The sequence below is a fragment of the Mustela nivalis genome (genome assembly GCF_964662115.1).
Source record: "Mustela nivalis genome assembly, chromosome: 1".
Classification (NCBI taxonomy): domain Eukaryota; kingdom Metazoa; phylum Chordata; class Mammalia; order Carnivora; family Mustelidae; genus Mustela; species Mustela nivalis.
Window position 1 is genome coordinate 155,059,652 of NC_139020.1, and position 22,140 is coordinate 155,081,791.

General features: G+C 44.8%; 1 protein-coding gene across 1 annotated transcript in view; it reads right to left on the reverse strand.

Moving 5' to 3' along the window:
• Positions 1 to 754: 754 nt before the first annotated feature.
• The window catches only part of SCN10A (sodium voltage-gated channel alpha subunit 10), a 125,614-nt gene continuing 104,228 nt past the window's right edge, over positions 755 to 22,140 (reverse strand). The window contains exons 22-29 of the mRNA XM_082746024.1: positions 20,874 to 21,047; positions 16,457 to 16,579; positions 14,924 to 15,208; positions 14,156 to 14,209; positions 13,174 to 13,315; positions 10,821 to 10,921; positions 5,277 to 5,547; positions 755 to 2,508 (exon numbers count right to left, since the gene is read on the reverse strand). Of these exons, the coding sequence (XP_082602150.1) occupies positions 1,295 to 2,508; positions 5,277 to 5,547; positions 10,821 to 10,921; positions 13,174 to 13,315; positions 14,156 to 14,209; positions 14,924 to 15,208; positions 16,457 to 16,579; positions 20,874 to 21,047 (2,364 nt within the window). The 3' untranslated portion in view covers positions 755 to 1,294. The remainder of the gene's footprint in view (positions 2,509 to 5,276; positions 5,548 to 10,820; positions 10,922 to 13,173; positions 13,316 to 14,155; positions 14,210 to 14,923; positions 15,209 to 16,456; positions 16,580 to 20,873; positions 21,048 to 22,140) is intronic.

Genomic DNA, 22,140 nt, shown 5'->3' on the forward strand with positions numbered 1-22,140 from the left:
AACTCCTTGCTCTCCTTCATCTTAAGACCCACCACATTCTTTGGCCTGAATATTATTTCCTGACAACAAATTCTCCACCTGCTGCATAAATCCAAGTAATCATATGGGGGCTTAGTTTCCATTATCTCTTGTGCTTAGAGCATGCTTGTCATATAATAGGTACTTAATAACATTTGTAGGATATATTTAAGAAAATAGTGACCATACTTTTTATCTTTCAGACCATCTTTTTCAAAATGTCCCTTTTCTTTTGATTATACTAATTATGGAATCGTGGCCAAAGGGGAATGTGAAAACCTTCCTTATTAAGGTCTGACTATGAGATGTGAAACAAGTTCTGGAATGTATCCAAAGCTACCACTTTAGCTACACAAAAAAAAGGTCTGGCCATTATAACTTCAGGAGAGAGTGTTTTCCTTATTTAAATTGGTGCAAAGCACCACTGAGTTTTACAAAAAGAAATGCAAGGGCGATAGAGAATGTCCACTTTGTCTCCCACCTCCCACCACTTTTACAAGTGTGGAAACAGGTTCAGAGGGGAAAGAATGTGGTGCAGATAGCATGCTGTTGGTGGAATACTTAGGATTAGAACAAACTTTCAGGACAGTGCTCCCTCCTGCTCCACCCAGATTCAAGCTCAAACTGCAAAAGAATAATAGGAACACTGAAAATGAAGAAGTGATTTATGACACATGTCAGTATTACATTAGATTTAAAAATGGTGCTTTAAGATGTAACATTGGTATTGATATACTTTTAAAAATATTAATTTTAATGGATATCTCAAAGGCCTTTCATGACATAGACCACAGGTATTTCCTTGGGCAGGAGCAATTGTCTGGCAGCTGTCAACATGCAGTCATGCAAAATTCTAAATAACATTGTCATTCTCAGTGTGGTGTTTCACAGAGGAATAAACTGGACCTTCAGTAACATCCTTGCCATATATCTTTGGTAGTTCTGGTCCTGAGAAGTTTATCACATTAAATGTAAGCTCTAGGCACAATTAAAGTAAAAGGACCAGGGAAATTTTCTGGAAAGTAAGAGAATACATCATCTGATATTGAAATTCAAAAGGATTGTCACAGTGGAGATGTTCTTGGCTTCTGACCCTGTTGGTTTTGAGGGCTTCTCCAAAGGTGGGCACCAAATGCATTCTCTGCCCAGTTCTGACACTGTGACTGGTGGCATGCATTGGTGAGGTGGTAACTGAGTGCCACCTTTAGTGGGAAAGAGTTATCACAGAGCAGAAGGTCACACCAGAACTGGTTAAATCCATGCCGTAGTGTCCTCACTAGGGCCCAGGGGCAGTTACTTTTTTACTGGTAGCTTCCTCTTCATTCTGCATTGAGCTAGATGTGCTCATGTTGACTCGATCACTAAGGCCTCTAGTGACACTATCATAGGATGGTGGGAAAGATGTGGTAGATGCAGTTTCAGATTTGTCTGGGAGTGTGCAATTTTCATTTGCCATGAATGCAACAAAGGCTTCATCTGGGGGAGACATAGCCTCTTCCTCAGCCCTTGGCACATCTCGGGGGTTGGAGATTGTCATGGAGCGGTGTAACACATAGCTCCGATAGGCCTTTTGAATGACAGTAGCTGAAATGTCTTCCTGCTTCCATCGGAGGGTAGTTGCTATTGGTTCATAGGATGTTTTTGAAACATTAGTTGCCATAAACTTCTCTTCAATATTTGCCTTCAAAGAATCCAACTCCCCAGATTCTCCCAGAACATTCTTAGTGAAAGCAAAAAGAATGTCCAAACAGTGAATCTTATCTCCAGGGACCAAGGGTAGGTCCATCTGGATTAATATATTCTGATTGGGTTTTGGAATTCGCAGGGGGCCTGAAAGGGTGTCTGCAAAGTCTGAGAGGGCAGAAAAGGTAATAAATTGAGTGGCCTCTGGGTCAAACTTCTCCCAGGTCTCATAGAACATGTCAAAGTCATCCTCACTCAAAGGTTCACTGCTTTCCTGCGTGGCCACATTGAAGTTCTCCAGAATCACTGCAATGTACATGTTGACCACAATGAGGAAGGAAACGATGATGTATGTGGTAAAGAAGAGGATGCCCACGGCAGGGTTCCCACAGTTGCCCCGGGAACCATTGCTGTTGGGCAGATTGGGGTCACAGTAAGGGGGTCCTGTGTTGAGGATAGGACTGAGGAGGCCATCCCAGCCAGCTGACGTGGTGATTTGGAAGAGGCACAGCATGCTGTTGGCGAAGGTCTGGAAGTTGAACATGTCATCGATGCCAGCCTCCCAACTTACATGGGGGAAGCTGGCCATGCCAAAAATGGAGTAGATGAACATGACGAGGAAGAGCAGCAGCCCTATGTTAAAGAGGGCAGGCAGGGACATCATAAGGGCAAAGAGCAGTGTGCGGATTCCCTTAGCTGCTCGTATCAGCCTGAGGATGCGACCAATTCGGGCCAAGCGGATGACTCGGAAGAGTGTTGGGGAGAAGTAATTTTCAAGTGACGTAAGAATTGCAGAAAATACCAGGCCTTTAGAAGAGAGGGAAATGATCTAATTAGTACTTGCAAGCTTGAGCCCTGACAAAGCTGGCTGCAATCATACTCTCCAATCTCTGCTCTGTATGGATCCCCCTGTGAGCATCTGTATTCAAGGACTCTGGGCCTTCTGAGCCTTGCATGGTGGCTGGCATAAAGTGGGGGCTCCGTATATGCTCATTGCATAAGTTTTTTCTCTCTCAAATAGGTCTCGTGCTTCCCACCATGTTCTTATGTTTCTTTCCCTCCACCCAGAATGTTTTCTTCTCAGTCTATGGTCAAAGCCCTGCCTTCTGCAGACTAGTTTAATTGGAAGTGACTACACCATATTTTGCATGTACACAGCCCTTGTCTGCTTCTGTCTATGACACAGGCTCTACTCTTGCCTGAGAATTCAGCCTTGAGACATGACTTTTCCTCCACCTTTTCCTGGTCCTGTGCTCTGCGAAGGCCAGGATCCCCTGTGATTCATCTCCTCATCTCCTACTGTGAAGATTGACTCAGTTCCTGGCACATAGTCCTGGGAATAATTGTACAGAGCTTGGTGTTAATTATAAGGGGGTCTGAAGAGTCGGGCAACTTGCTGACAGCTAAAGTAGACTGGCTTTGAATGGCCAGCTGTCTGCATAATGGCTTTTATTTGTTTCTTTCATCTCCAGCTGTGTTTGAACTCTATGTTAGGGCCTGGAGATGGGCTTGTTTAGGGTCAGTTATGGTCCTCCCAATCCCCAACTATGAACAAAGTTGGAAAGATGAAGAATGTATATGTCTCTCTATATGATATTAACTTGAAGATTTGTTAAGCTTGATCTTGGGGCTGTGGATCCCTATAAGGACCATGAAAGATTAGGTGAAGTTAGGTCAAACAGGATTCAAAACCTCTCAGGACAAATGGTGAGGAGCGTGGTGGCAAACTCTCTCTCCTTGCCAGAGTTCCCTTGACCCTCTTCCCCTACTTGCCTTTCATCATATGAATATGGATGGTCATAGTATTGTGTTGGAAAGAGGAAGGAAATGGGAAGAGATCTCGGAAGTAATTATAATATTGTATTATTAAAAACTTTATGAAAGCCCCTCTCTTAAAGCGAATTTAATTAGGATGTATATGTCTATATAATCTACTAAGATTCTGCCAGCCAATGAGTCTACATAATACCTTAAGGGAGTATGAGTCTTTATACTTGTAATAAATTGTTACTCAGTACATGTCTTGCTAGTGGGAAGGGAGAAAGGGAGAGAGGGAGGGCAGAAGGATTAAGAGGTGGGTTCTTTCGCTTGTTTTCCAGCAGTCTCTATGACTGGTTTCTAACCAGTGGATTGTGTTGCTGTGTAGGTCATTGGAACTGGTAGTTACAGTGTCGCCATCATAGAATGGAGTACTCTGAGTGTATTTTATTTCTATAGTGTTGATATGGCAGTCACATAAGCAGGCTCTTTTCTCTATTATAAAGTCAAAATGATCTTTAGAGTTTCTCACTTTGGAAAGCAAACACACAAAACAAACCTCCCACAAAAAACAGCAGCAACAGGAAAACAAAACAAAACAGAAAACAAAAATAAACATAAACTTCCCAAACGAACAGTCCAAGGCTGTATTTCAGCAGCAGGGTGGAGAGATTGATTAAGTTCTGCCAAGTTGTATTTAGATGCTATTAGCTCTTGATGGTAAATCAATGGAAAATTAAATCTACAGCAATGTTTTGACATGAAAATTAAGCAGGTCATGATATAATAGGTCAGGATATATTTATAATGCCAAGTAAATCTGGTGCACTGGGATTTGGCCTTTGTAGGGCCAGACTGTGCCTAAACTACAAGAGGGCTAAGGACATTCTTTTGGTTGTTGGTAGAAGGCAGCTAACTCATTAGAAGAACATTAGCTAGGTTTAAATTCAGCTCTATCCTTTACAAACTATATGACCTTACACAACTTTATTAATCTGTAAGGCTCAATTTTAAAATGTATAAAATGAGGATAATGACATTCCTTCAGAGAGCTGTTGTGAAGATCCAAGGAACCCGGTCTAGACCTCAGAAGTCAGCAAACTCTCAGTTGTGGTGGCTCCTTTCCCTGCTTTAACATCTGACTTTATGAGTTTTCTCTGAACACCCATTGGCCCCCACAATACCGGGTCTATTCAACACCCAGACTAGGCTCTAAGAGCACTGATCTCTTGGCATTGATTCTTTGACTTGTCAAAGATTCTTTGACTCACATTCCCTAAGTAGATAGTTATATAAAGATTTAATTGCAGATTCTTGACTTAAGAATCTCCTTTGAATAGTTTTGGTTGAATACTCTTTGAATACTCTTAGTTTTTACTCACTCTTCTGGCAACCACCTTCTTTTCCAGAAAGCATTTAATGACTCACCTCAAATCATACCACCCATTCTCCTCTTTGAAGACCATCAAGATAAGGCCCACTGGAAATTCCATCATATATCATCTGGAGGAGTGATTGTCCCTATCAGCCCCAAAGTTCAGGCAATGGGGTATGCACACAGTGGGTGTCTAAAAACACTTTGTGATAGCATGGAGAAGGCCAATGGAAACTCTCCCTTTCACAGAGAGGATAGGGACATTTTAAATCTGCCGCTCTTGGAAAGCAGCAAATACTGGGCTCCTCTAACATATAATGTATATTGAAAAAGTTTGTTGGTTGTCCTCTTGGTTTTGAAAAAAAAAAAAAATCAAAAAACAAAACAGCCCAAACAACTCAAGCAGAGTTTGGGTTTCCCCACTACCTGTAAGCCCACTTACTTCCAATGGAGAGGACCACGACAATGAAGTCAAACACATTCCAGCCATTGGTGAAGTAGTAATGCCGCAAGGCAAACATCTTCATGACACATTCGCCCGTGAAGACAGCCACAAAGAACTGATTGATTTTGTTAAGGATTTTTGTCTTTTCTTCACTCTGCTCATCAGTCTCCACCATCATGGTGATCATGTTGAGGCAGATGAGGACCATGATGACAATGTCAAAAGCTTGTCTGGTCACAATGTCAAAGACAAAGCCCTGGTACTTGTTCTGGAAAAACAAGAGATGGTCCATCAGTGCCTTTCTGGCCAATATACAAGGGGCATCTGGAGAGGCTGCATTCTCCATAGAAGGCTTTCTGAAACCTGTCTCTTACCTTCTTCACACCACATCCAAACAGAAGCCAAGTCCTGTCCTTACACCTTCCAAAGTCTTATTCTTAGTTGATTCTACTTCAACTCTTCAATTCAAGTCCTCATTGCCTTTCCCATCCCCTTGAAGTCACCAGGCAATTTTCCTCATTGGTGGACCATTTGCAAGCTCTTCCCATTCCATCACTTGGCTATCTAAATTCCAATAGTCTTGAGTATCTATTTTTCTTAAGCCCCACTCCTTCCAGGGAGATCTCCCTAATTTCCTAATCACATCGCACTACATTGCCCATTTCCTCTCTCCCACAGCCTTTGGTCAGACTTGAGTTCTAGCATTTCGTGTGTGTTTCTTTTCTTCTCTACTAGAGAGTGGGCTCTTTGAAGATGGGACCATGTCTTATTTAACATTCAGTTCCCATAGTTTCTACATAGCACATGTTCAAGAACTGCAAACCCAGTGGCTGCTCATTCTCCCCTACCCTATGTATTCTAGGGCAGGAGGGTAGGCCTGGAGTCCTTCTTGTTTCCCACTATAACTTTCAGACCTTTGCTCCTCCTGCATCTTGCAAAACCCTTCCTCCTTTGAAGCTTGTGTCATCTAGGTAGTTTACCTTCACCTCTTCTTCATTGCTGCCACTTACCAACCTCCTGATCCTCTGGCTTCATTACTAAGGAATGAGGCTTTTAGCCAGACTTGCCCACTCTTGGTTACTTACTCTTGATTCCTTAGGTAAATCTCTAATGACCTAGCTCTTCCTAGTTTAAAGAAAAAAAAACCTCCTGAACCTTACATCTCCCTCCAGCTACCACCCTACTTCTCCCCCCCACTTTCACAGCCGAATTCTTGAAGGCATTTTCTGTAATCACTGTTCCCACTCATTTCTCAATTCACTCCCCACATGGCTTTTGTCCACATTCTGTTACTGAGATGGTTCTCGTTAAGATCACCAATGACCTCCAGAATTTAAGTACAAGGACACCTGTTTGGCATTGCTTGCCACACCTGCCACCCTGAAACTCTCCTTTCTTAGTCTTCAACATGCCTTACTTCCTTGGTTCTTTTCTTGTCTTTCTTTTTCTTTTTTAATTAATTAATTTATTTTCAGAAAAATAGTATTCATTATTTTTTCACCACACCCAGTGCTCCATGTAATCCGTGCCCGTGTGAGTGAAATAAGCCAAGCACCTGGTACCCCAGCCTCCCACACCCCCGCCACTTCAAACCCCTCAGATTGTTTTTCAGAGTCCATAGTCTCTCATGATTCACCTCCCCTTCCAATTTACCCCGACTCCCTTCTCCTCTCTAACACCCCTTGTCCTCCATGATATTTGTTATGCTCCACAAATAAGTGAAACCATATGATAATTGACTCTCTCTGCTTGGCTTATTTCACTCAGCAGAATCTCTTCCCAGCCCGTCCATATTGCTACAAAAGTTGGGTATTCATCCTTTCTGATGGAGGCATAATATTCCATAGTGTATATGGACCACATCTTCCTTATCCATTCATCTGTCGAAGGGCATCTTGGTTCTTTCCACAGTTTGGCGACCGTGGCCATTGCTGCTATAAACATTGGAGTACAGATGGCCCTTCTTTTCACTAGATCTGTATCTTTGGGGTAAATACCCAGTAGTGCAATTGCAGGGTCATAGGGAAGTTCTATTTTTAATTTCTTGAGGAATCTCCACACTGTTCTCCAAAGAGGCTGCACCAACTTGCATTCCCACCAACAGTGTAAGAGGGTTCCCCTTTCTCCACATCCTCTCCAACACATGTTGTTTCCTGTTTTGTTAATTTTGGCCATTCTAACTGGTGTAAGGTGATATCTCAATGTGGTTTTAATTTGAATCTCCCTGAGGGCTAGTGATGATGAACATTTTTTCATGTGTCTACTAGCCATTTGTATGTCTTCATTGGAGAAGTGTCTGTTCTTGTCTTTCTATCTATTCTTTTTTGAGTCTTCTTCATGCAACCCTTAGATGTTGGAGCACCTCAAGGCTCAGTCCTAGGCACCCTTTGCTCTTCACTCCATTCTTTCTCTCTTAGGAATCTCTCCAATCTGTGAATTGGTATCTGTGTGAATTTTATTTCTATGTCCCTCTTTGAGGGAAGGAATTTTTTATGTGTTACTCTCTACTCTTTCCTCAGTGTCTGCAGAGTACCTGGCATGCAAAGGATGTTCAATAAATAGATGAATGAATGGATGACAGAATGGACAGCTCTGAATTACCCACACCTCATATAAAATTAGAATATCACTCTATTGTATACAACAGGCACTTACTGAATGTATACTATGTGCTGGCCTCTGCATGAGTGGAGGCAGAGAGGACCCTGTTATGTGTCTCATCAGGGAGCTCACAGGAGCTGCAAAGCAGACATGGGAAGAAGGGCTGAGACAGAGACTGGGTCTCACTTTATTCTTCCTGGTGAGGAGAGGTTGTTACACTGTGGAGTTAGAGCAAAGAATCAGACACAGGTAGGCCTGGATCTGGGGATAGCTGATGTCCCATGTATTTTCCAGAGTAGGAAGGGGATTGAAGAGCCCCTAATAACTTCAATTTCATCACTGAAAATGGTGAAAAAATAAAGCCCTTTCATGACCACACAACATCTAATTAAGCAGAGCAGGTGACAACATTACTAAGTTGTGGGCATCCTGAGTATTTGGATGCTGGGGAATGGAGCAGCTTGCTGGCTGCTCTTGGCTTAACCTGTGAGCAGGGTTCACTCCTTTGCAACTCTCAGTGCTCTCAGAGATGTTGAAGTGGGTGACTGATGATGTGAGCCTATTATTTTCCTATATAGTGAAGTACGTGAAACCTGCTTTTAGTAATTTCTATAGCAAGGAATGTTATAGAATAAAACTTCCCAGTTTTGTGGAAGCTGTAGCCTTTGCTATGGATGAAGCATACAATTTAGAACTTGAGCTTTGCCAGTGGTGAGGTGGAGTGAGTATGTGTATGTGTATCCCAAGTTGGCCCTGCTATGAAATGGCACCTATGCTCCTATGGGGCAGAACTCTTGTGTCAGTGCTCTGTTTATCTGACCAGCTCAACCTATTGGGGCCGCTAAGGGAAGAAGGTGAGTATTCCAGTGCCAATAATCTAGTGAAAAGAGAGCTGGATCTGGGAGGGTGAACCTTATATAGGAGTGGGAATTTCTCTTTTTGCTGGTGTTTCTTTCTTGGCTCTGGACTTTGAGGAAGGCAGATGGTCAGGCTTATCTGACAGGGTGGTGGGTGACAAGATGTGGCCTGCCATATGGCTGCTCTCCAGGAGCAAGGATGGGACGAGACTTGTGGACCCTGGAGAGGAGCCATATGCAGTTGCTGCTTGGGCCCCTGATCTGCTAGTTTTTTCTTTGGGACCCCTAAGACTTTAAAGCCTTGTTTAAATGTTCCAGCTTTGCCTTGGCTATGATAGGGGAACAAAGGGAAAAAAGTGTTGGCTATGCTTGGAACAGAGTGTTAAGGAGAGAGCCACGCTCCTCCACTAAAGCTAGGGCAGTACTGATAGTTAATTAATAATATACCCCCTTCCCATCCAAAGGGATGATGACTCTCAGAAACACAGTTAGGTTGTGAGGTCTCACTTCCCTTATCCGTGTGGTGGGCCTGTCTTACTGTCAACCTTGGAGGGTCTTGGTAATGGTTTGATTAGGAGAAATGGTGACTGTCATGATTTTGCCAAGGGATGTCCATAGCACAGACTCCTTAGTGTCTGGTTCAAGTGTAGATTCAGCATTAGTCCAGCCACCAGTGAATGCCAGCAGGGACTTATCTGCTTGTTTCTCTGTAAGTCGCAGGATTTTTCTTTCCTGAATTGATGCTGATTGGCTGGGCTCAGCCACTTACCTACATCTTTTCATTCTGAGCCTGTTCCTGCTCATTGGACTGGATGACTGAGGGGTACTTCCTGAGACTTAAGGCTCACTGAACCTCAGTTATCTTGATTTGATAGGGATTTGGAAGGAAACCTCTGCCCCTACAGAGGTCTGAACATCCTATCACCCTTCATTATAACACTTCTTATCGGAACCGAGCATACCAATACATTTATGACCACTGTTTCCAAGTTAAGTATATCCAAAGGTCATAGAATTTTTTCCCTCTGCGAATGTTTTCAAGACTATGTGCTCATGAAGTTTTTAGCAATTTATATAAATCCCATGCCTTGACTTAGAAATCTTAAAGCCTTGGCCAACAGAATATGTCTCCTTAATTCTAGAAAAAGGTCCTCTCCTTTGTTGTAGGTCTTTAGGCTTTGCCCTGGTAGTGGTGGTTGGAGGGGGTGCCAATGGCATAGTGTCCTAGACACAGCTGTAGTTCTCTTCACAGATACTGCATCTTATCCACAGAAAGGTTATGTAAGTTAACAAGATGTCAATTCCATTCTGATGGCTCAGAAACTCTTGGAAGAGGTTACTGTACATTTCCTACATAATAATACTCCCACTGACAAACCTGTTCATCCACTCTCAGCAGAGGCTAACTAGAGGTTTGACATTTTCCATCTTCTAGTGGAGGACTGAGAGGAACTTAAGTGATAATATGTATGGTTTGGGTGTTGTGTTTCATGGGGTAATGGAGGGCATGTCTCTTAAGGTTTTTGTGAATAAAGAAATCAAAGTGGAGTATAGCTCTAAGTTTTGGTCAATCTTTAAACACAAGGATGGGATAACTTTTGACTCCTATTGACCATGACCATGACCATGACTGGGGCAAGGATTCTACGGGCTTGGGTTTTGGCCATTTCCTATCTATGTACTGTAGGCATGGGGTGGGATGTAGGATGAGGCTGGAGATTCATTGCCACCTAGATCCTGAAGCATAACCACAAAACCGCTTCATCTCAGGACTCTTACCATCTTTAGTATCATTTAGCCTAACCTGCTCCCAATCTTGTGATTGAACCCTAAACTGGTTGGGGAACTCAGAACTTCCTTAAATAGATATATTTGGAGTACCTATGGAGATATACTCTCTCCAGAAGACCAGAGTTTTTTCTTTAACGCTTCTAATTCCTTGGGCCAGGGAACTCTCATTACATCATCCCCAAATTCAACCCAGTTTTCCCTGTTCACAGAGAACACTGGCCAACCCCTACCCACCCACCATAGGCATAAGCTATTGGTTGGACTTCCAGACACATTCTGCTCCGGGGCTCACCAGGGGCCGTGGGATGGGCTTCTGGGGCTTCTTGGAGCCTAGCTTCTTCATGGCATTGTAGTACTTCTTTTGTTCCTCTGTCATGAAGATGTCCTGGCCCCCTAAGTACAGGAGAGGATAACAAACACCACTGTTATTAAAGTTACAGGAACTCCCAGGGCTACCAAAATCAGAGCATGCTGGAAAAGAACAACTTCTCCACATTCTTTCTTCTCTGCAGAAAGACAATGTCAAGGCCCAAATCAAGCAGTGACCTGCCTAGGTGCCAGCTCTGTCTCCCTGCCTGAGTCTCTGGAACAAAACCTGTTTGTTTCTCTTCCATAAGAACCCAGAGGGGATGCTTGAAAAGAGGGTGGGAAGAATCTGTAGGCAGAAACCTAAGGAGAAAGTAAATATTGTTTAAATCTGAGCCTTGCATCCAGTCTGACCATTTTAGTCAAATCCACTGGGCTTCTGGAATCTTAGTTCCTGCCTAGGACAAGATATTCTCTCAGGGCCTTCTGCAGCAAAGACCTTGAGATCCGGCCCCTTAACCCCTTCCTGGAGAGGAGGAGCTAAGGACAGTTACTGCCTTATCCAAGGGTCCTTGGAGAACTCTTTATTGGTTCTCTTGAGTCCCACCATTTGCATTGACTTCTGCTTTACAGTGCCAAAATTTTCACCATCAAAAATGCCTTCCTCCCTTAGTTTTGGGTTTTCTTTGAGGACCCTCTAGAACCCCTTCATTCAATACCTCAAATTCCTGGCCTAATTTGAATTCTTCCCATTTCCATACCATGTTTATGTAAAGTAGTTAACTGCAAATGCTTGGGAAATGGTTTGAGATCTCTGGGATTTGAGGGGAGATTTTAGAAAATCTATGGATACAGAGAGCCTTCAGGGAGAGACCTCTCAGTGGGGCAGGGGCAGAGGATTGGGAACACTGGGTGGAGCACTGAAAATTCTGGGCAAGGAGTCAGCATATATAGCCCCCACCCCCAAATTCATCACTGGTTTATCTCATTCTGTTACCTAACATGACCCTGTCAAGGTCTCACTTAGTTTCCTCACCTATAAAATGGAGAATGGGTTGTTTGAGTGGTCCCAAAGCCCTCAAGGGTGTGGATGACATTGATCAGCACTTCATAGCTGTCTTGCTGAGCCCCTCTGGGGTGGAGAAGGGCTGCCCACTTCTTATGCCCAGAACTCTGGCAAGGACTTCCTATAGGTGGGAAGCCTATGCCATTAGTCTTTTATTCTAAAATATAGTACAGTAGCTCCGTCCTAAACTAGGTACTTTTTTTTTTTTTGAGATTTGATTTATTTATCTGAGAGAGAGAGAGAAAATAAGCGAGCAAGAAAGGATGGGGGGGGGAGGGGCAGAGGGAGAAGGAGAAGACTCTCCACTGAGTGGGGAGCCCCAAACAGTGGCCTGATCCCAGGACCTTAGGATCATGACCTGAGAAGAAAAGCAGACACTTAACCTACCTTCTTGTACAGGCTTTTACTTTAACCTCACCAGAATCTTATGAGCAGGTATTATTAACTCCACTGAATAGACAAGAAAGCTGAGGCTCAGAGAGTTTTCAGTAATTGCTAGGATCAGCCATCTAGCGAGTGGTTGAACTGAGAATGCAAGCCCAGGTTTGTATGATGCCAAAACTAATCCTGGGCTCTTGGTGCTATACTATGTGACTTATCCATAGGACCCTGTTTTTTCCTCTTGATCTCAGCTTACTTTAGTCTAAAGTGGTGCTTTATTTACCTCAAGGGAATGGAAGGTGTTAAATGAAAGGGTAAATAGAGGGTAACAAGAAAGCATCTTACACTTTTAATGCCCAACATTTTAATGTAAGTATGAGAGGTTATTTGAGATTCAGTTCCTATTCATCAGAGTCAGCATCCATGGAGGCAAGGGTCTTCCTCCCCATCCCAGGGAGGATTGGGATTCTGCCAACACTGGATCTGTGGCCCTTGTGGAGGCTTCGTGACTTAGTGCTTCTGGGGGTCAGAGCTCCAGACAGAGGCAACAAGTTTTGGAGCCCTTTCTTTACCCTTTGATGTTTCCCAAGGGTTACCTGGGGCACACTCAGCATACCTGGTTCCAACTGGGAAGACCCGGGCACTCTGGGAAAGAGGAAGGGGACCCGGACAGAAGTGGGGATGTTGTTGACACAGAGAAATGCAGCTCTTCCAGCAGCAACCCCAGGACACCAGGCAGGGGTGAGTGCTACAATCGGGGTGCAAAGGTGGATGTTGGTATAAAAGGCCCAAACTGGGCTTCTGGTCAGACATGAAGGTTAGGGAGTGTTGGCTTTAGTCATGAAGTCAGGTGACAGGGAGGGAAGGATTCATGGAAACACCCGAGCCCCACTTATCTTTTTTTTCTGTTGATTGAAGTTGTCAATTATGACCCCAACAAACAGATTGAGTGTGAAGAAGCCACCAAAAATGATGAAGATGACGAAGTACAAGTACATGTACACATTGTCCTCCCACTTAGGCTGCAAGTTCACCTGTGAACAGACAAGGGGAGGCATGGGGAGCAGGTGGGTATGTTTGTGTTCATCCCTGAGACAAGGACCTGGGTATAGGTGGGTGGTTTATTTGAGAGTCAGGAAGCAGGACTGAGGGATGGGGAGGGTAAACAGGAGATAAACCAAATGAAGTGTTGTTAAGCAGGCCATCACAGGGGGGCAATTGGTACTCTATCCTGTTGGGGTTCTCCAGTGAACTGCACAGAATGAACCTCAGAATTGTACCTCTAAGGGTCTGGGAAGCTGGAGCATTTATCTGCATATTCCCCAAACTTATCTGTGAAGGTTGCCCCTGTGGACATTCAATCCCTTACCCTTGGGGGAGGGACTCTGAGGCATTGAAGAAAGTCAAGTCTTCGAGAATCAGAAGCATGGCTCAGGAGTGAACTCAAGAGGTGGAATGAGGGGATTGGGGCAGGGCATCAGCTCTGCCCCAGCAGCAAAGTGTCTTTCCTCAGCAGCACCCATCTCCTCCCCCTGATGCCATGACAATATCCTTGTTGTGGCCAGCACCCCACTCCTGCCTCTGCCCAGGGAGTACTCTCACACACAGGCCTGGAGAGGTTATCTGATATTTTCCTCAGTGGTAAGCAGGAGAACTTGAAAAGCCTAGGGAGTGTGCCCGGTAAGGGAACAGGTGAGGTTGGCTTAAACATTCAAGAGAGGGCCAGCTGGACACTGCTCCAGGGAAGGATAAGGCCAGGCTATTGGGGGGCTGCCGTTTTTGGTACCAAAGCCACCTTCATTCCATTTCAAACAGACTGATGTGAGTAGGATGGACCAAAGGGAAGGCAGTAGGCATGGCAGGCTGAGACTCACATCTCGGGCATCAACAGCTGCATACATGATGTCCATCCAGCCTTTAAAGGTTGCCTGGAAACAAGGAGCAGAGGCCACTCAGTGTCTGACCATAGTCTATGCTGAACTTTGTTTTGATTCACTTATTTGTCTGTTTTTCTCATAGAGCACGGGCCCCCTGGAGGCAATTCTCTATATCTGCTGGGGCTAAGCACAGCACCTGGCTCACCACAGCCATTCAGGGATTATTTGTTGAACCAATGCATGAACAAACAATGGGATGTAGGAAGGTGTGGGTAACTGCATGACAAGTGTATAAGCAATTGCATCAACAACTGATGGATGAAGGCAAGGTATGAATGAATGAATGGCAGTGTGGATGTTTTTGCCTGTCATTGCCACCAACACTTTCTATCATTATAACAGACCTGGAATACAATTTATTACTGTCTAGGAGAGGATCTTCAGTAGAAGACTGAACAGGTGGCTATATCATGTCTATTTTGTACAAAGAGTAAATTCTCAGTTATCACCTGATACAGATGCATTGCAGGCTCATCCCTTTATTCTAGGCTGCCAGCGCACACTTGTCTAATTGTACCACTGTGACATCGCTTTCATGGGTAAGGTCCTGCAGCCTCATGCTCGTCTGTAGGAATGGGTAGTGACTTCAGCTCACACTGATTTCTACCTCTTGCAAAGTCTCTACATGGCAACTTCTGGAAGACCCCAGACCCTCCACATTATAAAATAGTCAAAGGAAGAGACATGGTTGATCTCAGAACTTACCACCTGCAGAAGTGCTAGGTAACCCATCGCAACATTATCAAAGTTGACTTTCACATTGACCCAGAAGAAGCTGCCAGTGTGGTTCTGATCTTTGCAGTCAGATATGTTATTCACAATAGACAAAGGCACAAGAGAAAGGTGTTCATTGGTTTTGTTGATGCACCGCCCAAACTTCCCCGCAAAGAAGTTCACACCCATGATGCTGAAGATGAGCCAGAAGATGAGGCAGACGAGGAGAACATTCATGATGGATGGGATGGCACCCACCAGGGCATCTACCACCACCTGGGGGGAAACGCAAAAGGATTTGGAACCCTTCTTGCTGAATCCTACTTCTGTCTACACTCACTCTGCTTCATGAACCAGTGGTCTTTGCAAGCAGTACGGGAAGTGGGTTAATTAGAGCCATAATTCAGACTCAGAAGACTGAGAGGTACTGGGTAGCTGAAGATGGGTTTAAATCTTCTCCCTAAATGTTCTGGGCAGGTTTTAGGTTTTTCCCCAGGATTGAGGAGATGGATGAACTTACAGTACACACATGCTCTTTTAGGGGTGTGAGTGGGTGTGTTGTGCTTGTACATACAGACTTCTAGGAACTTGCTTTATTCTTTTTAAATGTTATTTTAAAAGGGCTTTAAAAAATATAGTTCAAGGTGTGCCTTGGTCAAGAGTCAGTGAAAATCAAAATTCGTATTCACAAACATGCTTATTTGTAAAGCAGCAACCTAGAAATAAAATAAAACAAATTTCAAACTATTTCAATCATAAGTTTCTAGTGTTTGTGAAGGTACAAGTGAATTTTTATAGTCCACTTTTGTTTTTGAAGATACGATGTCTTCTTTGAGTCAATGGGGGAAGAAAACAAAACCTTACTTTCAGTACCTGGAGCCTTTTATAATTAGGAGGAAGGGGAGGGGGACAAAATAGCAATCCCTTGTCCCCCCAGTAATTCAAAGGCCTGGCTTGTGAGCATTCCATTGTGAGGAAGACAGTGAGGACACAGTGGGGGTGACAGTGATGGGCAAGGAAATGTTTGGATGAAAGGGAAGAATCCATAGGAACCCATGACTACATTGTGTTGGGGAGGATGCATTCCAGTGGATGACAGCCATGGTGCTGAGCTGATGGTGCCACCACATTCAAATGGAGTGTCAGAGGAAAGGTTCATTTGTCTTGGAAAAATGAATCATTTGGGGTGTTCTGGAGATCTTGGCAAAAAGGACATTAGGCAGGTTAGGGAGATCGAGGTAAGAGATGTTAAAGCACACTTCACTATAAGCAGGAAAGTGTGAGTCTGAGTGCTGATAGACATGATCTTTGAGTTGAGACGGGGGGAGTGTTCACAAAGAGACACGAAGGAAAACCAGAGTGTTAGGGTATGGCAGTGCTACCAAAATCCCAGTGGGAAACGAGTACCAAGAGCCCACCTGTTGGGGTAGGCCTAGAGCTCAGGTTCAGGGGCATGTGGGGCATGGGAAGCAGGGAAGGGGTACCAAATGCTGCAGACCAGAGCAGTCTGGAGATAGGTCTTACCCGCATGCCTTCGAATCGAGACAAAGCCCGCAGCGGCCTCAGGGCACGGAGGGTCCGAAGGGCTTTGATGGATGCCACGTCAGAATACTGCAGGATTTTTGCTATAAGGCTTGTCAGGGAGATCTGAAGGCAGGCAGAGAGCAAAAGCATTATTCTAGGTTCCAGAGGTCCTGGTAGAAGGAGACAGGAAATCCCTCCCAAACCACACTCTATCCAAGCCATCATCCTGGCTCCCATCTTATTTTGAACTCCAGTGGAAGTTCTAGGGACAGTTCCATTTCTTTCCCTTATTAAAGATTTCATTCATTACTTCTTGAACCTCTGGGAAAGAAAACCTCGGTCCTCCACAGCACCACGCTGTGTTGTGTGGGTGGTCAAGCTCCCAGTGTATTATATCAACCTTCTTTTTCCCCTCCAGAGGCACCAGCCAGACTTCAAAAGCCTTGAAACTCTGACTTTCAGAGACTTGGAGAGATGATTTCCTTTGTGGAGGTGGTGCTGAAAGTCTATTTTGAAGAATGCAAAGTGAGTCTCAACTGTATTTGCCAAGAAAAGTAGATGGCAAAGAGTCCTGGTCTCTTTCCCTTCTCAACCCCTGATTTCATTTATTTATTTATTTATTTATTTATTTGGCTTTGGGTCAGTGCTTTGCTAGTCCAGGTCACATTTTCGCCCTGTATAAAATGAAGGAGTCAAAGTTAGAGTGAGTGGCATGGATCTATGAAATCCAGCTTTGACAGGTGGCTGAGATACAAAGACTAGGTTGTATGATTCCCTGTTGGGGTTTTTGTTTTGTTTTGTTTTGTTTTGTTTTTTTAAGTGTTGGACCAAGGGACATAAATTGACATGGACAAATGACCACACCTTCCAGGAGCTTTGAAGGTCCCAGCGTGGTACCATATGCATAGGCTTCAGCTAGCTGGATACTGTAACCCAATTCTGGAAGACCCCAACTGCACCATGACTGGTGGGCTAAATTCAGGCTTAGCTTCTCCTGGCAGCTAGGTCAGGAGATACAACAGACCTTCAGGAAGGAAGGGGTCTCCATTTGGTTGCTAGAGCCTCAAACAATGCCTATTCTCTAAATGCTTATTCCATCGGGACAAAGACAGGGAATGGAAAAAATACCTTTTCTTCATCCATGCAGGGCTCCAGACACCAGCATGTGGCACCCAGCTGTCTGGCTGACAGAGGGAGGGGAGGTTTGAAGCCAGTTTTATGCTGGACCCTATTCAGTCTTTTGCTCAGCCTCCTGGGAAGGCTGCCTCATGTGTAAAATCTATAGCTGGAGGAATCAGGGTCTGGGGTCAAAGCCCTCCACCAAGCCCAGCTCCACTCCCACTGCTCAGGCTGTTAGCCCCTCAACTGGTCTCTAGTATTGCATCCATTCTCCACTGCAAATTTGATTACAATCATGTGTGTCTCTTACTCCCAGAATTCACTGGTGTTTTATCATCCTCAGGTTAAGTCCTAGATTTTTTAGCCTGTATTATTTAGCTGCATACTACTTTTTCAGTCATATTTCACTCATATATTCTACCCAAGTAAAATTGTTCCCTAAATTTATCTGTGTCTGTACTTTTGCTCAGGGTCAACTTTTAAATAAAATTGCCCCCCCCATCCCGCAGTCCTCTTTGCATTTCAATGCTCCTGCTCATTTTAAACCCCACATTTAATGTCAGTTCCTATACGAAGCCTTCCCAACTACCCCACCCCCACAGGTTCTTGTCTCTGTGTCCCTAAGACAATAATTATTTCCAGCAGTGCTCACCACATACCACCCTTATAATAGGTTTATTTTTCTCTGTGTGTCTTATCTGCTGAAAGATTACCGCACAAACTCTTAGAGATAGGGGGTTTTTACTTCTTGGCTTCTGCTCATCCCACAGCACTGCATAAGACAATCCTATGTTCAGTAGTCAAAAATAAACATTTGATAAATTGAAGAAAGTATAGAGGCATGTTGGGATGGATGAAAAGAAGAAGAGAAAGAAGGAAGATGGATGGAAGAGTGTTTGGATAGAATAATGGATAGGACAGGCAGTTGAGAGGAAGGATGAAAGAAAGAAGAAGGACAAAATATGGAAGTATAGCACACTGGATGGATGGAATGGATGAAAGGGAGAAGAACGGATGGCTGAGCAAAATGCCTGATGGATGAATGGAAAGAGATTTAGATAAAATAAATGAATAGAAGAGATTAGAGAATGGATGGAAGGTTGATTGGTTGAGAAGTGAAAGGAAAATGGATGAATGGGTAAATGGGTGGAAAGAAGGAAGGATGGGGGCATCTGGGTGGCTCAGTCAGTTACGGGTCTGCTTTTAGTTCAGGTTATCCTGGGGTCCTAGGCTTGAGCCCCACATTGGGCTCCGTGCTCAGCAGGGAGTCTGCTCCTCCCTCTCCCTCTGTCCTTCCCCCTTTTGTGCATGGCTCTCTCTCTTATAAATAAATAAATAAATAAATAAATAAATAAATAAAATCTTTTTTAAAAAAAATTTTATTTTTTATAAACATATATTTTTATCCCCAGGGGTACAGGTCTGTGAATCACCAGGTTTACACACTTCACAGCACTCACCAAAGCACATACCCTCCCCAATGTCCATAATCCCACCCCCTTCTCCCAATAAATAAAATCTTTTTAAAAAGAAGGAAGGATAAGTAGATGGTTAAAGGAAACATGGGAAGATGGAAGAATGAATGGCTAGGATGATGCTTATATTAAAGATGCATGAATGAATGAGTAAAAGGTTAGATGATCAAATAGTCAGAGAGATGAACCAAAAGATAGAAAGACAGAAGGATTAATAACCAGTTGATAGATAGATGAAAGGAAGGTTAGGATGAATGGATAAGTGGAAGAGAAGAGAGAAAGAAGAATGAGAATAGATGGAAGGAAGGAGAGGACTGACAGGATATATGGAAGAAGTAATGATGAACGGATGTTTAGAAGAGAAAAAGGAAGGGTGAATGGCTGGGTAGATGGAAGGAGGGATATGTGGACGGAAGGATGGATGATCAGAAGGAAGAATTAGGAGGAGGATGGATGGAATGAGAGGGTGAGCATTGAAGGTGATCAGGACTTAAATGAGTGAGACGTATGTAGGTAAGAGTGACTATGCCCCTAACAGGGGTGTGAAGCCAGAAGAAAACACTTTTCCTTCATTTGTGCATAATTATTTTATATGCACAAAGTTATCACCTGTGACTCAGATTTCAGGCCTCCCAGCTAATCCCTGCGGTACAGTGTCCTGATGCTGCCAGCGTCTTGGTATCAGGCAAGAAGAGAACTGAGTACACAGACCTGCTGTGGGGGACCTGCCAGCACAGGAGGCTGGACAGAATGTTCTGTACTGGACCCCATCCAGCTTCAGGAGGCGAGCACTGAATACAGACACATTTCCTGACACCTCTGATGTGCAGCCCTTGGTCCTGGTGGCTGCTGGAGTGTGGGAGGCAGAGACAAACACAGCATGAGCCTCCCCCTGCCTGTGGGGACCCTCAGCTGCACCACAGTGAGCAAATAACTCAGGCAGCCATCCTGCAAAGCCTAGAGGGCAAAGACCTGGACAGAGATAGAGGATCTTTGTGGGTAGGATGAGAGAGAGCGACCACTCCTGGCTTTTGGGGGCAAGGAAGGCTCTTAGGAGATTTCACTGAGAAAGGTCTCCTCACAGAAGTGAGGAATCCCAGGTCTAGCATGTGGGAGGCACTTGGTCAATCCCCTTGTGCAGTTGTAAGTGGCCCCAGGTTAATGTGAGTTTGAACACATGTGCTTCAACTCAGCATCTCTCCAAAGGACCCTCTGTCCCTTTTAGTGCCACCGGGGAGAAGCTGGTGGGGCAAGCTCGGTGATTCTCCATCTGGCTGCACACATATTGGACGATGCCTAGGAGCTCCTATAAGATGTTGATGCCTGAGCTTCACCTAGGACTGGAGAGATCTGAATCTCTGGGAGTAGCAGTACTGGTTCACTGTATTTTTAAGAGTTCCCAGATGATTCCAAAGTATAGCCAGGGCTGAGGACCACTTAAGCAGAAGATGGGAAGATTCTCTGGGTAATGCAGTCATTGGCTCCCATTTGCCCAGAAGCCCTGTCAAGGGATGCAAGGTCCTAAGACCCTTGAATTCCTCCAGTGTCATCTTGCTTTGGATGTCAAATACGAAGGGCAGTCAGTGGTCTTGTGGGTGGAGGCCTAGGAACTGAGGACTTGACTGAGCATCACCACCGTGCCAGAGTCGTGCACTGTCTGATCTTACCATTCCCCAGTGTGCAAGCTATTCTCAGAGGCCTTGCTAAGAGCTCAAGACTATGAAGTGGCCCATGAGGTGAGGCCATCACTTTCTTGGTGCTAGCAACAGCTATGCCTCAGAGGTGAGGATCCCAAGCTCCATGTGTGCCCATGAGCCACTCACATTCACGATGAGAAAGTCCAGCCAGCACCAGGCATTGGTGAAGTAATTTTTGAAGCCATAGGCCACCCACTTGAGCAGCATCTCGAATACAAAGATAAATGTAAACACCCTGTCAGTATATTCCAGCAAGGCCTTCACCGTGGGCTTCTGGTCAAGGTGATAGTCTTCAAAGGCCTGGAGGGAAGAAAGGGAGCAGAATGGTAGGCTGCCTGGACCCACAGCACTAGCGTCCAGTGATAAGGAAGGACCCCACCAACCCTGCCCTCAGCCCCTGGGAGGCTGAACCAGCTTGCCTGTATCATTTTGTTTTTCTGCTTAGGGTACATGTGTGTGGGGTAGGGTTCCGAGGACCAGTGGAAGAGGCACTGTGTGATACAAACCAGGACCCCCTGGAGCCAATGAGGCCTGCAGCCTGGCTTACTCTTTGCAAGGGAGCTGAAAGCAAAGGAGAAAAGAAACCTTCTCAAATTGGGGCTTGGAAGTGAACCAAAGGGATCCTAACAGCAACTTGGTTTAAAAATAAAAGCATCAAAGGATGTTCACAGGCAGCTCACAAAAATGAAAGTAAGAATTGTCCATGAACCTCTGAAAAAGAATGTTCTAGCTCACTGGTAATTAAGGAAATTCAAATGGAAAGAAGATGTCATTTTTCTCTTAAGAGATTGGTGGAGAGAGAAAAGAATGAGGGTAAGACCAGGGTTGCTATGGCCCTGGGGACGTCCCTCCTCTCCTGCCTAACTGGGAGCTGCAAACCAGCTCAGTCTTCTGGGAGACCAATCTGGCATGAGGGCTCAAAGGTTTCGGGAGCCCAGCAATTCTGCCTTCATGGATTTAGCCTAAGGACACTCGATGTTCTTGGTGCCCCACCCAGACGCCCATGGAGGGTCCAGGGCAGTCGTCCCCTAGCAGTTGTGAGGTTGGCTGCTAACGGCTGGTGGATGCCCCCTTTTCCTAAGGACCTCCCTGGGCTGAGGCGAACTGCTTCCTCCTGCAGAAATGCCTGGGAGGCCAAATGCCTGGTCTGGGGACAGCCACAGCCAGTGACTACCCCCTTTGCTTCAAGGTGGCACAGCTCTGTGACACCTTTTTTGCTTCATAGCTCCCATGGGATCAAGCTGAGGTGGACTGTGTGGGAGCCCTGTCTTCTACCTCCTCCCTTGGTCCTGCCTCCCTCACAGGCTTCCCCTCAGAACACGCCCTCCCTAACCTGCTTGCCCAGAAATCCTTGCTGCAGATTCTGCTTCTAACTGGACCCAAGACCGGAAAG